We start from the raw sequence: 15,764 nt of genomic DNA, 5'->3' as shown, positions 1-15,764 counted from the left end.
GGAATGCACTGGGCGGGAGGCAATCGATCGCAAATTCACTTTGGACCTAACTTTTGCTCCCTCTGGATTAAGATCCCAGAGTCTGAGCCCCAGAATTTCCAAAAACCTGGAGACCTGCCATTGCAGCCCATGCAGGCACCCGCCGCGCAGGAGCGGAGACAGGAGAGGCCAGCGGCCCGCGCCTGCAGCTCGGGCAGGTCGTGGCGGACACTGGCCCCTGCGGTCCCCCAGAAGGACGGGGCCTGGGAGCACCGCAGCCGCCTGGAGGGCTCGGGAAGCCCCACGCACGCTGGGGCAGCCTGTCAGCCTCCGGGGGGTGGGCGGGAGACTCCGGCAGGAGACACTCATCCCTCGAGGCTCCCTGGTCGCCCCATGTCCGAGGCTCCCTGGTCGCCCCATGTCCTCCCGCCCCCGGCCCACACCAGAATAGAACGCGGTAACTCGGCCTCCTTCACGCACACGCAAGGAATAACACCCAACACAAACATGGTTTCCTGCTGGGAAACCTCCCCTGCCTTGTTGTTTTTTTTTTAAAGAACCACAGACTGTTTTGAGACTTCAACCCCAGAGTGAAACCAGCGCAGGGCGGCGGGCAGACAATGGGGAGGAAATGAACTTAACAGCGGAGTCTGGAGACAGGCACGTCGGGGTTCAAGGCTTTCAAAAGCAGAAGTCAGTCCCGCAGGGCTCCACGCAGCGGGGGAGGGGACAGCTTCATTCTGGCCGTGGATTCCTGAAGAGTGTGGGGGCACGGACAGGAGCCCCAATAGCCCCACTCCCACCTTCTGTCCTATTTGGGGGACCCCAGAACAGATCCCGAATCAAGGATTGAAATGCAAGCGGTTTGAGAGTGATCACCTAGAGGCGGGCGGGAGTGGGCAGGGACAAAGAGGAGCCAAAACAGGGTGCTATGGGCATCTGGGTGCCCCTGGGGTGCCCGGGACCACTGCTCCACGCGCAGCTTCCTCGGGTGACAGCTGGGGCTGCATCCACCTGCCCTGCCTGCTGTGAGGGAGGGCTGGCCCAGGCCTGCGCGGGCTGCACACGCAGAGGCTCGGAGCAAGCTCCTGAGGGGCCAGTGCAGGGAGCACACAGGCCAGGGGCTCCATCCAGCCATCCCTCTGGCCCCAAAAAGGCAGCGGTCATCTACTCGGGGCGGCCAGAGCAGGGGTCCAAGAGACCACTTTCTAGACTCAGGACAGGGGGCCGTTTATCCCCAAAATGACCCTGCTAGAGAAAACACAGGGGTGAAGGGGAAATCTAGGTCCCCTGTACTCCTCAACAAGAAGGGGAGAGAGTTCTTCTCCCAGGGGACATTTGGACATTCTGGACAACATCTGGAGACATTCTGGGCTGTCACACTTGGTGGGCATCATCTAGTGCTGCTAAATAACCTACAGTGCATGGGACAGCTCCCCAAACCTGAGACTTAACCGCACCCATGTCAGCAATGCCAAGGTTGAGGATCCCTGCCTGAAATCTTACTGATGCACCTAGAGGGACAAATATCCCAACTTCTTGACCCCTGACTGGGATAAGGGAGCCAGGCCACTGTCTTTCGCACACATCACCTGGCCACTGTTTTCCCTGGTCTACTTCCCCACGCTCCATTCACTTTCACACATAACCTCGTCTCAGGGTCAGCTTTGGGGAAACCCCACCTGAGACCAGGGACCAGCAAGCTGCTCTCAGTGGCAAGGTCAGTCGGCCGTGGCTGCACCTCTCGGCGGAGCTTTACTGAGGATTCAGGCCAAGGCCAGCTTCAGCTGTGATCCATTAGCAATGTCTGCCTGGGCTGGAAGTAGTATCGTGATCCATTAGCCATGCCTGCCTCGGGTCCCACATGAGGAGTGCCGGTTCGTGTGCAAGCATGCAGGCCAGGTCGGCTTTCCTTCTTTAATTTTTGGAGTGGCAAAATAGAAAGTGGAGGAAAAGGAAGAAAAATAGTGCAGACAGGGACTGGCACTAGGAAGACAAAGGGAGTGCTTGGAAGAACCTCAAACATTTATCCAGATGCCTACATCCGCCCTGAATTTGACATAACCAAGGACTTCCTTAACCGTGGTTGAATCCTTCAAAACATTGTCTTCCTGGTGAACCTGCAGCCCCCATCCTTACTGAGTTCATTTTTGAGCAGGCACTTCTCTTCCCAGCTACAGATGACCGCTCGTGACCAAATTGAAAAATATTAATTCTCTTTGTCTCCTGCCAAAAAGGCTAAAGCAATTACAGGCCCTGATATGAAACACAGATGTTAATACATTTGGAAAAATAAGCTCCTATAGGCGAGCAGAGGTCCAAGTATGAAGTGCTTTTGGAATTAAAGTGCCAGATGAAGTTATACACCAGCCCCCAAAGCTAAAGCCCACTCTCCCCAAAACTCACTCCAGGAGAAGGAATCTGGAGTCCCAGCATACTCCCCAACATTTCCCCTATTCACAGATGAGAACCAAGTACCCGCTGGCATACAAGAGCCAAATAATGTAATTATCGTCATCACAGGGAAACTTCCCCAAGATGGAAAAGTATAATTACAGGCAATTTTCACTTTTTGGAAATTGGGTTCAGATGCTAAAGATTGCAAACAAGGAGTTCTCGGGTTTCAGTTCTGGAGAGAACACATTGGAAGGTTTACGGGGATGGCCTGACCCAAGGCTGGAGATGCTGCGAGAGTGGGAGTTCGGGAGCAGAGCCTCTCAGGCAGCACCTACTCAGCCCACAGACACCCAGAGTGTGACTCCTTGTGCCGGGTGCTGTGTCAGGTGTCAGAAACACTATGCAGAGCTGCTCGCAGTGACCTGTCCGCTCAGGGAGCCCACAGCCCAGAAGAAAGGCCAGCTCACCCTCATCATGCATACACATGGGTACTGAATGCCTGTCCCTGACAGGCTCCAGGTGCAAAGGTGACACGGTAGCAAAGCAGACCAGAGTCCTACTGAGGCAGCATGCAGCATCTCTGTCCCCCTCCCCAGATGGACAACCACCAGTCACCACAGTCCCCCTCAGACCCGCTCGACTCTCGGGAGGCCCGAGACTGGCCTGGCTCACGCGGCTTCCTATCGGGGGAGGAGAGGTGAATCCAGGAGTGGCGCATCCTGGCCCTTGGTCTTTCCCTCTCTCCACACAGCATCTCTGGGCTGAGCCGGAAAGGTCTTCTTGGTCTTCTCAGCCCCAGTTTCTTTGTGTAGAAACTAAAATTTCCCCATCATTCCTCAATTCCTCATATTGTCAGAAAGGAGAAGAGAAATGTGTCTCCACAGCTGAGGACACGGGGACTCTTTTCTCCATCCCTCACTTGCTGGGACCCCGGTTTCCTTGTCAGTAGAAGGGGGTGGGCAATGGCACCTCCCGGGGGTGGCGGAGCGAGGAACTAAAGGGTGCGCGCAAACAACACCATCTGCTTGGTCTTCCTTGCTGTTCGAGAAGGCTGCCAGCTCTCCACCCGTCCAGAGAGCTGTCATCCTGGGGAGCTGGGAGCACATCATGACCTGGAAGGCACCCGCCAAATGGACAGGGATGCGAAGGAGGCAGCCCTCCCCCACTGAGGGGGCCACTTCACAGGAACATCTGGTCCACCTGACCTCACCATCCAGCCTTAAGTCCACGTGGAGCGACAGGATCAGGGCGGAGCAGAGGATGCATCTTGCACATGCTCCTGTTGTAGCCACTCATCTCATCTCCCCCAAGGCAGCGAGGTCATCACCACTCACCGTGGGGATCCTACTCCCCTCACCAGTGTCCACCCCACTGAACAGATGAAGTGACTCACCTGAGGACAGAGCCAGGACAGTCCACTCCGGGGAGCTTTCGAAACTCAGTGCCAAGGGGATAGCGGCACCGGTTACATCAGATTATTCCCTGGCTTTGAATTCCACCTCTGGATTGTGATGGGGTGGGGGGCATTTGACACCCTGTGCCCCAGGGGCCTCCTCCCGGGAAGAACTGGGACTTCTTGAGGGTGCAGTAAGGAGTGAGAGCTGCGTGGGCTCGCTGAGCTCGGCCTGGCGTCGCCAGCATGCGCCCAGCAGAACCTGTCACCAAGGCATCCCCGACCACCGTCCCTGTCTCCCGGGGAAGCCAGGCTTGGGATGAATTATGGAAGGAAATAAAAAGCATGAAAATTAAAAACCACAAAGTCCACCCGATGACAGCCCGAAGGACAGGAAGCCAGTGGGTCACTTGGTCCCAGGACGCCGAGCGGGGCGGGACGTCTAGGCTCCGACTGGCACTAACTGGCCCGGACACGCTGCTTGCCACCTCTGCCCAGAGGGGTGTCGCTGAGCATGGCTTCCTCAGAGAGCCCTTGGGAGAGGATCCCAGGGGCGCCAAGAGGTGTTAGTGGCCCTTCCTTTTGCACCAGCAGCTCCGAACTGGGATTTGGAGTGCGGCCCAGAGGAAGGCAGCAAGGCAAGTGCCAAGGCCGCCTGACCAGGCTGCGCCCTGGCGAGCTCTCCCCGACCTCCGGGACGTCCCGGCAGAGCCCTGGCAGCCAGCTGCCCGCCCTGTGCCCTCTGTCAAGGCTCCTGGGAGCTGAAGCAGCAACTCCTGAGAAAGCAGCCCAAAACCAGAGCTCACGCCCTGGGGCTGAGGTGTAGTGGCAAGAGGTGGAAGCCAGGAAACGAGGAACCGGGCACGTAGGCCTTCAGGAGCCGCGGGAAGGTTCCAAAAGCTTCCAGAAGCCTCCAGAGCCAGAGCCAAGAAGGGCTCTCCACCCTTAACCAGCCCCTCCTCTGTGTCGCTGAGACCATCATGCAAGGTCTGGACCCCACCTTGGGCTCAGCCCGTAGGAGAAAAACCGTCTTGGATTAACCAAATCAAACGAGAAGAAGTGAACTGGGGGTTGCCCCTTCCCTCTCAGGGCATCTAAGAGGCTCTCGTAGTGCGGGGGATCCCCCCCCTTCGCAGGGCCCACACAGTTGGGGGATTCCCCATTGTGATCTCAGGGCCCTGCCTCAGGGGCACACCTGAGAGCTTTAAAAACTGCCAGTGCCAAGGCCAAAGCCCAAGCCAGCCTCAGAAGACTCAGGGCCGTGAGAGGCCCGCAGGGGAGCAACACACCTTCCCAGCTGAGTCCATGGTGGAGACCCTGGGCGTCCCCGGGAGCACGTCGCAAACGCAGAGCTCAGACCTGCCCCCGTGGCCGGCCGGGGCCCGTCGCTAAGCCAGGCCGTGGCAGGGCGAGGGTGAGGGCAGCACTGGATGAAACCACCTTCTTGAAAGAGAAGGTAAGAGCCGAGACAGGTGTGTGTGCTCCAGGGGGTTGGGGGCCCTGCTGAGGAAACAGGAGCCATCTGGGCGGCACGGGCTGGGGGGCACGGGGGCTTGCCTCCCCCCTCCTTGTTGTTCTGTGGGCTGCCTTGGGCGGGAGGGGGCGGGCGAGCCACGGCCCCTGGGCCTCCCCTTCCACGCATCCTGGGGACAGCGCCCTCTTCCCCAGTGACCGGGGCCGCAGCTGATCCAGGCTTGGCCCTGAGGCCACGCTCCCAGCAGCCCGAGTCCTGGAGACAGGCCAAGAGATACTTTCCACCCGGCTGCCCACAGCACCTGGACCTTGGCAGTGACTGACTCCCTTTGAGTGAATTCCACGGCTCTGGAGGGCCTCTGCCCCCCACGAGGGGTGTCTCCTACAGAGAGGACAGTGGGATGAGCAAGCGTGCGGCCCAAGGGAGAAGGGAGGGAAGAGCAAGGGTGGAAAACGCCCAGCCCAGGTTTAATAAGTGACACTGGCTCAGGAGCACAGCCCCCATCCCAGACACCCTCACCTAGAGTTTGAGCCCATGGGGACAGAATTAGTCCAGCTGCTGGAACCAGGCCCCACCTGGTCAGTCCCCAGATTTGGGGTGCAGTAAAGGGTACTAGACCCCAATCACTCTGTCCCCATCACAAGGAGCCCAGGCCACTGTCCCCAGACATGCCTCTCAGCCCCCGCGCGCCCCGCGGCCTGCCAAGGGCGGCTCCAGCAAGCCGCTCCAGCTGTCTGGGGCCAAGCTGCAAGCAGGGCCCAGGGCCGTGGACGGACTCCAGCTCAGCTCATTATCGGAATTTAATCTGGATTCCGAAAGATCAAGAGGACTCGATGGAAAGTGGCTGCCACAAGGGGCGAGAGGCTGAGGCCAACCCAAAGCCGGCTAATCCCCGACACCCCCCGGGCTTTCCTGGAGCTCAGGCAGAGGCTCACCAGAGAGCCAGATGTCCCAGCTTTGCACAGCTGGGCGGCCAGAGGCAGCGAAGCCATGGCTCCCTGAGCAGAGGGAGCAAGCCGGGCACACTGCACAGCGTGGGGCCCGGATCTGGGCTCCTCTCCGGGCCTGGAGCCGCCACCGGGCACTCGGCGCACAAGCGCACACATGAGGACGAACGAGCTGGCCTTCTCCTGGGCAGGCACAGTGGATGGCATGGCCATGTTGGGCTGAGAATGCAAACAAGGGCTCCGCCTCCACACAAGCTCAGGCCTCCATCCCACAGGGAGGCCAGTAAATTAGGGGGTTTAGCACAGAGGGATTGTCCAGAGAGGTTTCTCTCCATTCCTGGTGGTGACGGTGGTGGCGGTGGTAGAGATAGAGGTGGTGGAGGTGATGGTGGTGGAGGTGATGGTGGTGCTGTGCCGAGGATGCCGGCGGTGCCGCAGCGAGCCTGCATGCACAGGAGGCCCTGCGCCGGCCAGCCAGGGCAAGAGCTCCTGCTGGGAGAACGTGCAGGGAGAGCCACATCGGGGCCCAGGCCACCCTGCCAGTTCTGTTCAGCCAAACCCACTCGGGGCAGCAGCCTTCCTGAGCTTTGACCTCTGGCTGGCCATCTCTGAGGCAGGTGGGGGGAGCTTGCCATGAGGCCAGGGCAGCAGGGAGCAGAGCTGGGGTTTGCACAAGCGAATCGATCAAGTGGACAAATGACCTCTGGGTACCTGCCTCATGCCCCCCGAATCAGCCTGGATGATAAAGGTCTTGTTCAAGAAGCCCGGGACACTCGCCAGAGTGCAGCGCAAGCACAGGCCACACCCCAAGAATGAGCTCCATGCTGCTTCTTGGAACAGGGCTGAGGGGCCAGGGCACAGCCTAAGGGGCGCTCTGAGCACTTTTAGGAAGACACAGAGGTGAAGGGCGGGCCAAGCGGTCTACCACGGCCCGGCACTGGCACCCATGCCCCTTTCTGGACCATCGCCATCCCCCCTCTAGCATCTCTACACACTGAGATTCACGGGTCACCCACCAGATGACAAAGATCAAAAACGCCTGGTAGGAGGTGGTGTTGGTGGGCACAGGGGCAGAGCCTTCTTCTGGGGTGCTGGTGGGAGCGCAGGATACGCTGCAACACCTCTAAGGAGAGCATCTCAGCAAAACCTACCCGCTCACCCAGAGGGGAGCTCTGGGGCCCCGCCATTCTGCTCCAGAAGGCACCCAGCTGACAATACAGCACAAGGGGGAATAATGCGTCTACAAGGACATCCCCTGCCCGGAGCAGTCCGCAACTTGGAGAAATGGCCAAGCCCCCCCACCCCCTCCAAATGCCCCTCAGCACTTGGCAGATGCTGACTCAGGATGCCTCGTGATGGAGGGTGGCCGGTAGCACAACCCAGTCCTAATTCGGCCATCTCGTCTCTGGGTGGGCGGCCTCCCACAAGGGACTTGCCCTTGGCTTTGACCTTAATTCACCCTCTTTCACAGATGTCACCCTCTTGGTGGCTGCTGCAAATATGCAATGCGTTGACAAATGACCCCAAAATGGCAGTGCCCAGCCGACAAGGTGGGGGGCTCCCACGTCCCCGAATGGGGTGACAGTCCCCATCCAACTGAAAACGCTCGGACAGCCCATCAGAAGGAGGTGCCCGCACCACTTTGTCCCGCTAATTGGTGAGGAATGGCACCTGGGGGCACAGAACGCCCGGGATGTCCCGACCCAGCCGCCGAGCAGCACGCCCGAGTAAGCATCTTGTGCTCTGAGCCTCCCTGACTTTCAGAGGACCTGGACGCTCAAACACAAGCCTTTGGTTCCTGACTTCACAATTCTGGGAGGCTGGGGATTTTCTGCCTGTTTCTTTTGGGGGGATGGGAATGTCTATGCTAACGTGTATGACGCATGAGCGCTGTCGTGGGCCGCCTGCTGCCAGGTGCTGGGTTGCAGAGTATGAACGGAAGAGGGAAACCTCCAGCTCGTCCCCAGCCCCCTCCACGTGTCCATATGTGTACAGCACACATGCCACGCACACATGCCCACCCCTCAGGCTGCCTGGCCACCCCGCTTTCCTCGCGGGGTTTTGTTGACAGTCAGTTTTAAGACCACACCACACACCTCCTTTAAAGAAGACTCTGGCACAGGCCTGCGTGGCTGGTGTGCGGAGGAGGAAGCAGCCATCACGGGTCCTGCCTCCATCTGCCCCCCCACCCGTCGGCCGCCACCCTCTTCCCCATAACTGGGGGCAGCTCACCCCCCCCACCCCCAGGTCGCAGCCCAGCACCCACCTGCCCAAGTGCTCCTGCAGCACCTGGTACACGCTGATCCGGAACGTCTCATTGTCAAAGCGTTCCCTTATATAGTCCTTGTAGATCCGGAATTCAGCGGCCGTCACAGCCTCTCCCTCGGGGATCTTGGAAAGATCAAACCGGAACTCCCGGTGGTGGTAGCGCGGGTGGAAGAACTCTTTGTCGTGCTCCACTGGAAAGGAAGAAAGCACACGGGGCCCCAAGAGCCCGTCAGGGACTGGGCTCTGCTCTCCCGCTGAGTCCATGCCGCCGGCCCACGCCACGGAGACCTGCCTGCTGCCCGCGACCCCGGCTGAAGCTTCCCGTTCCGCACTGACTGCTGCAGACTGGACGGTCACAGGCACGGACCCCAGGGTCACCTTGAGCCATGACGGCACCCAGCCAGCGGGAAGAGTGGGCGCTGACCATGGCCATCGCAGGAGCCCTGGACAGACGGCCTCCAGGAGCAGGGGCCTGGGTTTGTATCAGCACTAACTAGCTGGAGGGCCCAGACAAAGGGCCAGGTAACTTCCCTGGACCTCAGTTTCCCCACGCAAACACTGGGGATGAGGGCCTCCCAGGTGGCGCTGGCAGTTGAGCGCCGCGCTGTGAAGCTGTCCGCAGCCTCTGCAGCGCAGGTTCGATTCCCGGCCAGCCGGCGAGAATCCCACATGGCGCGCAGACCTCTCCTGTCTCCCCCGCTGCTCCCCTCAGCAGTGTATGTCGCCAGTCTGCCTGTTCTGTTCCCCACTCTGTCTCGGGTGAATCCTCTCACCCTCCTGCGCATCTGGCCTGTACCCCGGTTCTTGTATAAATAAATGAATAAATCTTAAAAAAAAAAAAACCAGCACTGGGGATGAGAAGCACACTTTGTGGGCAGCTGTAAGAGTCACGTGATCAAAATCGTATGCACTCTCGCGTCTGGTACGGCTAGACCACGGAGAGCTAGACTGGCAAAGATGACCCCGCGCCATGGGGACCCCAGGCCAGCAGGGCACAGCCTGGGCTGCACCTGACAATCATCCGGGAGCTTTGAAAAGCTCTCCATGCGGCGGACTGGTAAGTGCTTGATAACTGGGTCTCTGGGACCCCGTCCACTGCGTTTGCCAATTTCCATCTTGGCAGATTCCAAGTTCCCAAAGTGAGGTCAGTGAGACAGAGGTGGGGGCCAGCTCGGCGGCCCCAGCACGGCGCTGCTCTCACCCCACCCTGAACCGACGGCTTCAGCTCCTTCAGGGAGGAGCCCAGAACCTGCACTTGCTAAAGCAACCAGATGTTTCCAATGAGCTGCCGGGGTTTACAGCCACAGTCTTAGAATAAAAAGAGGTGCATGGCAGAGTCAGGAGGCGACTCAGGCCAAGGCCCCTTCTCCGTTACACGGTCAGTGCACCTTGAATGAACTTGTTTGCCCATTTCATAGATGAGCAGCGCCGGGAGGGAGCGAAGCCCAGGTACGTCTCCCCTGGGCCAAAATGGCGCCGGGCGAAGCTGGGAGGCTGGGAGGAAGATGCAGGAGGGCCGCGTCCAGGTCTGCAGCATCTGCAGACACTGCTCCTGTCTGGGAGCCACAGCGCCTTCTCCGCTTCCCACCTTGGGGGCAGGGGCCTGAGAGACTGCGAGAAAGTGGAACCGGTTTGGCCAGAAGACAGAAGCCCGGGACCTGGGACTCCAGGCTGGGCTAGGGCTGCAGCACAACACAGATGCCAAGGAGGGATCCACTCCCCCTCCCCCCCACCCCTCCCTGGATGGCCATGCCCACAGCCGGGCATCGGCCCGGCTCCCTGTGACACTTTCATTGGTGCGGGCAGGCCTGCCGCTCAGCAGCCACCAGCCCCGGAGCCTCCTCCCAGATCAAAGCACGCATCAAGGGCCCCTTCTCTCAACTTCCTCTCGCTCCTCCGGCTTCTCAAACCCAGGGTGAGTGTGGCTGGCACTTGTGCCTTAGGTGTACACCCCTGTCCTGTCTGTGTGGTTCACCCAATTCGCGGGGCACGCCCTCCCCTCTCCACCGCGCGACATGCCAGAGTTGGGTGAAACCACACGTCACAAGCCCATTCTAGGGGTCCCGGCCCCTCTGGTAATTTCTACTGTGGGTCCCTTGAAGGAGCGCTGCTCTCAGCATCCAAGTGCCCGGGGGCAATGGCTCCTGCTGGCAGACACAGCCATCAACCTGAGCAGAAAAGGGGGCTCAGAACCCCCAATTTACAAATGAAGATGGTCCCAAAACTCAGAGGTGCAAAAAAAGCTCTTGCACTGCAGTGGGTCCCCCCTGAGCACACCCGATTCCCCCTGCTGGAGCCCAGTGCAGGGAGCAGGTGCCTTCCCCACCCCACTCTGCACGGGGAGGAATGGGGGGGTCAGAGGGGTCACAACTCTTGCTCAAGTTGGGGAGTTATGGGAGCGGCTGAGCTCTGCACCCACACTTTTCCCCTTCACGCTCTCAGGAGCCAAGTGTCCTGAGCTCGAATTTCAGCTGCGCACTCACCAGCTGGGTGGTCTCGCCCAAGTAGCACACCCTTCTGTGTCCCCCTCCCAAACCAGGCTGCGCCCCTTCCCATAAGTTTGCTGGGAAGCTCACAGGAGGCAGCACTTGCAGCGCCGCCTGGCAAATGGAAAAACACCCTCGCTCGCTGTGCCTGCCTTTGCAACCAGCACAGAAAGCACAGTAGGTGGCACGGATGTTGGCACAGCTCCACCGTGATGACTGTGCTCTGAGCCACGGCAGCCGATCAAACAATAAAGGCACATCTGAGTAATAAGCATGACAGGCATGAAGAGAGAAAGTGGAGACAGAACCACAAATACAAAGTTTGCTGCAGCAGGTCCGGAGGAGATAAATTGTATTTTAACTTTTAAGAGGGTTAGGATAGCAGCGTTCAAATGTTTCTCTTTTTTCAGAGCCGCATGGGTAGAGTGTCCAAATAAATTTCTTGCAAACATTTGCAGGCTTTCTGAGGGAATTTCCTTCATTGATTATTTGAAGAGAATGAGAGGGATAAACCAGCCGCCATCCTGTTCTTCCAAAACCCACATCACTGTGTGTTCTGAAAATACTTCTGTGATTTATCAAAGAACCGTTTTCTTTTTTTAAAGGGCAGTGAAGAATTCCAACCGAATTCCAAACCCTGCCTTCCCAAAGTCTCCATTTCACACGGAAGCCACGCCACAGCGTGCAATCGACCCCATTTCTATCCCAGGGTCCAAGGTGGTTTAACTGTCCCTACCACCGTAGACAGAAGCACATCTGGACGTTCAGGGAGACAGCAGGTCTTGATTCTTTCTTCTTATGTTACCAGAGTTGATTACTCAAGACCTGGGGTTGAAAATAAATGTCCAGCGTTGATATCTCCCTGAGCCCTTAGAGAAAAGCTTCCCAAGGAAGCCCAGGGCCTAGGAATCCAGCCCCCCCTTTACATTCCAGCACCCCACCGGCTGAGAGAGCTCACAGGCATTAACAAAGGACTTTCATCTTCAAAAGATTAAAAGGGCCAAATCCTTGAGACCAAGAGATAAGTCCAAAGAAAATGGATTCCGGAAACCACCATCCCCACAGCAGCCAACCCCATGACCATCCCCAAAGCCGACTCCAGCGTCCTCCTTCTACAAAGGCCTGAAATAATAACCCCAAAGCTGAGAGGGGTGGGACCTGGGGCTGCAGGGTGTCAGCGAAGGGTAGTGGCAGGTGGGGAGAAGAGACCCCCCCACCTGGGCGACCCTAGCTGGGAGACCTCTGCCCCCGGGCACATCAAGCTGTGCCCCTGTGTCCCCCAGGGGCGTCTGTCTCTCAGGGCAGGGACTTCCTCCATTCACATTATATGAAATGCACTCGGTCAGAGGAGGTATGGGGGGGTCACGGTAACCAAATGCTCCCATTGTGTGGATTTGCCAAGGGAGACGTGTACGCTCTCCAGAACTGTTCTAACACCCTCATTAAAACAAGGGGTACAGCCCCTGACATGCATACCCTATATGCATCCCTGAGAAAACACGAAGATAAATGAATTATAATCAGCTCTTGCAAGTGGGAGAAAATATGGCCACTTTCTCCTCCCCTGGGGATTATCTAGCCGGGTGGGCAGAGCCCTGGGGACATGGGCAGGGGAGGCCACGTCCCTGAGGCTCCTTTCTCTAGGCCAGTGTCACTGTCGCGCTCCCATTTAAGCCATGTGGTCCTAGGGGAGCTGCTATCTTGTCCCATGACGTCCTCCTCACGAGTGACCCCTCCCAGGGGAGGGGACAGGCCTGTCCCCGCTCATGTTCTCTGCTTTGGACTCTAGGGAGGTGACTCGGCCCCGGGCAGCCACTCACCGCTTGAGAGAAAGCTGGTCTGTGAGAGAAAAGATTCCAAACAACTCCCCGTTGGGTCATTTTGGACAGACCTTGGGGTGCTGACACTCGGTGGAATTGGTCAGAAATAGAAGGGCAGGGACTGGATGGTTTCTCTCATCGACGGAATATAAATAGCTGGTGAAACTTAACAAGAATAACTCCTGGGGGCCTCCCCAGTGGCGCAGCGGTTGAGCGCTGGGTTGCGAAGCTGCCCGCGGCCTCTGCAGCGCTGGTTCAATCCCGGGTCACTGGGTGAGGGTCCCACATGGCACGCAGACCTCTCCTGCCACACCCGCTGCTCCCCTCAGCAGTGTATTTTGTCAGTCTGCCTGTTCTGTTCCCTGCTCTGTCTCTGGTGATTTCTCACCCTCCCGACTTCTGACTGTACCCAGTGCTTGTATAAATAAATAAATAAATCTTTAAAAAAATAAATAAATAACTCCTGGGCTGGAAAGCATGGTGGTCACCAGCTGGCATTCGGGGGAGGTGAGGGCCGAGCAGGGAGGTGACGGGGCCTGGCTCGCGAGTGACGCACGTGCGCCTGCAGAGGGGAGGCGTCCTACTCACAAGATGATTACTTTGTGAAGGAATGGCAATCAATACAATTTTAGTAGAAAAAAAGGGTTCCAGGCAGATGGACAGAGATCAAAATTGAGGGAACCCTCCAAGCCCCACCCCTGGCTGGTGGGCCCCATCCTTTCTGAAGTTCGGGGCTGCAGCTCTTGCCATCTGTGAGGTGTGTGCAGACCTTTCAAACGCATTTCCTTCAAGCGGAGCAGAGCCGGGCTGCTGCCTTTTGCTACTGAGGCAAAGCAGCCATGACCTCTGTCGCATCTTTCCATGGTCTGTGTGATTTTCTCACAAAACATCCATCAACCCAAACCAGCAGCCCCAACCTGTCGCAAGGGGCTTCCAGAAAATGCACAGGCAAGTAGCTCGCCAGGTAGCAATGGCTCCTGGTTACCTCCTGGTGACCATCTTCCATTAAAGCTGCTCTTGTTCAACCTGGACAACTTCCAAGTACTGGGGGACCCCTGATCGGGCTCTGCAGAAACAGTGACAATGGCAGTGTCTGCCCTGCACCCCCAGTGCCCAGCACGGCCTGACGCTTAGCCGGGCTCCACCGTCGACTGGTCTGAACACGTTACTCTCTGTGTGGCTCCAGGCTCGTTCTTTTTTTTTTTTTAATTTTTTTTTTAATAGAGGCATGTTTTATTTATTTATTTGTTTGTTTGTTTTGTTTATACAAGCACTGGGTACAGTCAGGAGCGCGGGAGGGTGAGAGAATTCACCAGAGCCAGAGCAGGGAGCAGAGCAGGCAGAAGGACCGAAGTACACTGCTGAGGGGAGCAGCGGGCGGCAGGAGAGGTCTGCGTGCCATGCGGGACCCTCCTCCGATGGCCGGGGAGCAGCCGGGGATCGAACCAGCGCCGCAGAAGCCGCAGGCAGCTTCGCAACCCAGCGCTCAAATGCTGCGCCACCAGGGAGGCCCCGGGCTCGTTCTTAAGTTAGCTGTTTTATTGATGTCTGTTGTGAATCGCAAGAGAAAGGCAAGTTCGTTTCTCATTGGGAAGGCTCTTGAAGGCCACGCCAAGGGGTCAACCCCTGACCCACCAACCATAATCGGTTTAGTCCATTGTCATGCAGGGCAGAGCCCCAGTAAAACCCAAGGGGGTCAGTGACTCTGGAATAGATCATGGGGATGAGGGCAGAGCCAGGACGTGCGGGAGGGTGTGGTCCAGGGAATGTCCAGCACACACCCGCCGCCCTCCCTCCCTGCACCCGCAGCAGGCATCACCAAACCAGCACAGCACTCTCAGCTTCAACCCCACACTCAGGCAGCCATTACCAGTCCTGGCTGCCTGAGAAAATGGCTGTACTTTGCCGCCCTGGTCTGGAAAATGGAAGCGATGAAATGGACAAGAAGCACCTCACCAGGAGGTGGTCAGAAGCCAACAGCAGATCGGATGCCAGCTTTCAAGGAGAGGGAATGCCCAGAGGCTGTCCACTGCTGGCTGGTAGGCCTAGTGGGCAGTCATGCCACCCAGAGACAAAGCCAGGAGGAAAATCCTGTAGGTGCTGCGGGAGGGAAGGCAACGTGGGCCAGACAAGTCAGGTGGGGACCGGTGGGGAGGTCAAGTGGAAAATATGAGTGGGCAGCTGAAAGGGAGAGGCCGCAACACGGACGAGATGTTCAAGTTGGGGCTGTTGGTTTGGGCTGATGGATGTTTTGTGAGAAAATCACACAGACCATGGAAAGATGAGCCCCGCCTCAGACCGTCACTGGGGGAGCTGCATGGGCGGTGGAGAACATGGGCCCCTTGGGGGGCAGAGGCCACCTGAGAAGATGACTGAAGGGGGGCCGGATTCAGAGCAAAGGGACGGAGAGGCCACTTGCTGGGTTTGGTCATCGGCTGCTCGGAGACCTCAGGCCCTGTCTTGGGGGCGGTGGCAGGGGACACGTGAAGAGCAGGACAGGGGCAGGCTCAGGCGAGAGGCATTTCCATCCACCAGTGGGGAGCGGTCGGCCTTTACGAAGCCACCTGCAGTTCTCCCTAAGCCCTCTCCAGGCCAGAGCCAGGAAGGGTTGACCAATGAGAAGCGGGCGGTAAGCACGTTAATCGCCAGCAGCAACTGGCAAGTTTATGGTTTTCAGAAAAGACTCGGTTAACCGTCCGAACTACGTCATCCCCCTCTGTTCCCCAAAGATGCTGTCGGGATGAGGCCAGACGAGGTTATTCTGAGCAAGGGAGTGCTTTCCAGGTGAAAATTGCAAATCCGGCATCAGAGCTCTGTGTCCCCGCTCAGGTGTGGTTTCCATGAGCTCGGACTGGGGCAAAGAGCTCCACTTAGGGGTTGAGGACAGTCCGGAGCCCCTTAATCAAGGAGGTGGCATTGGGCACCCATGGGACCAACCTAAGTTCACGAAACAACCAGAACTGAGTTTTTAAGGATCCTTGACTTCTGAGGATCAAGGCT

General features: G+C 58.0%; 1 protein-coding gene across 1 annotated transcript in view; it reads right to left on the bottom strand.

The window, feature by feature from the left end:
- BMP7 (bone morphogenetic protein 7) overlaps positions 1–15,764 on the bottom strand; it is a gene marked incomplete at its 5' end in the record, with an annotated part of 68,911 nt that overhangs the window by 31,267 nt on the left and 21,880 nt on the right. Inside the window, one exon of the mRNA XM_084247635.1 lies at positions 8,457–8,649. Within this exon, the coding sequence (XP_084103761.1) occupies positions 8,457–8,649 (193 nt within the window). The remainder of the gene's footprint in view (positions 1–8,456; positions 8,650–15,764) is intronic.

This window comes from Talpa europaea (genome assembly GCF_964194135.1).
Source record: "Talpa europaea genome assembly, chromosome: 11".
Taxonomy (NCBI): Eukaryota; Metazoa; Chordata; class Mammalia; order Eulipotyphla; family Talpidae; genus Talpa; species Talpa europaea.
Note: the sequence above shows the minus strand (reverse complement) of the source record. Positions and strands in the feature narration are given on the sequence as shown.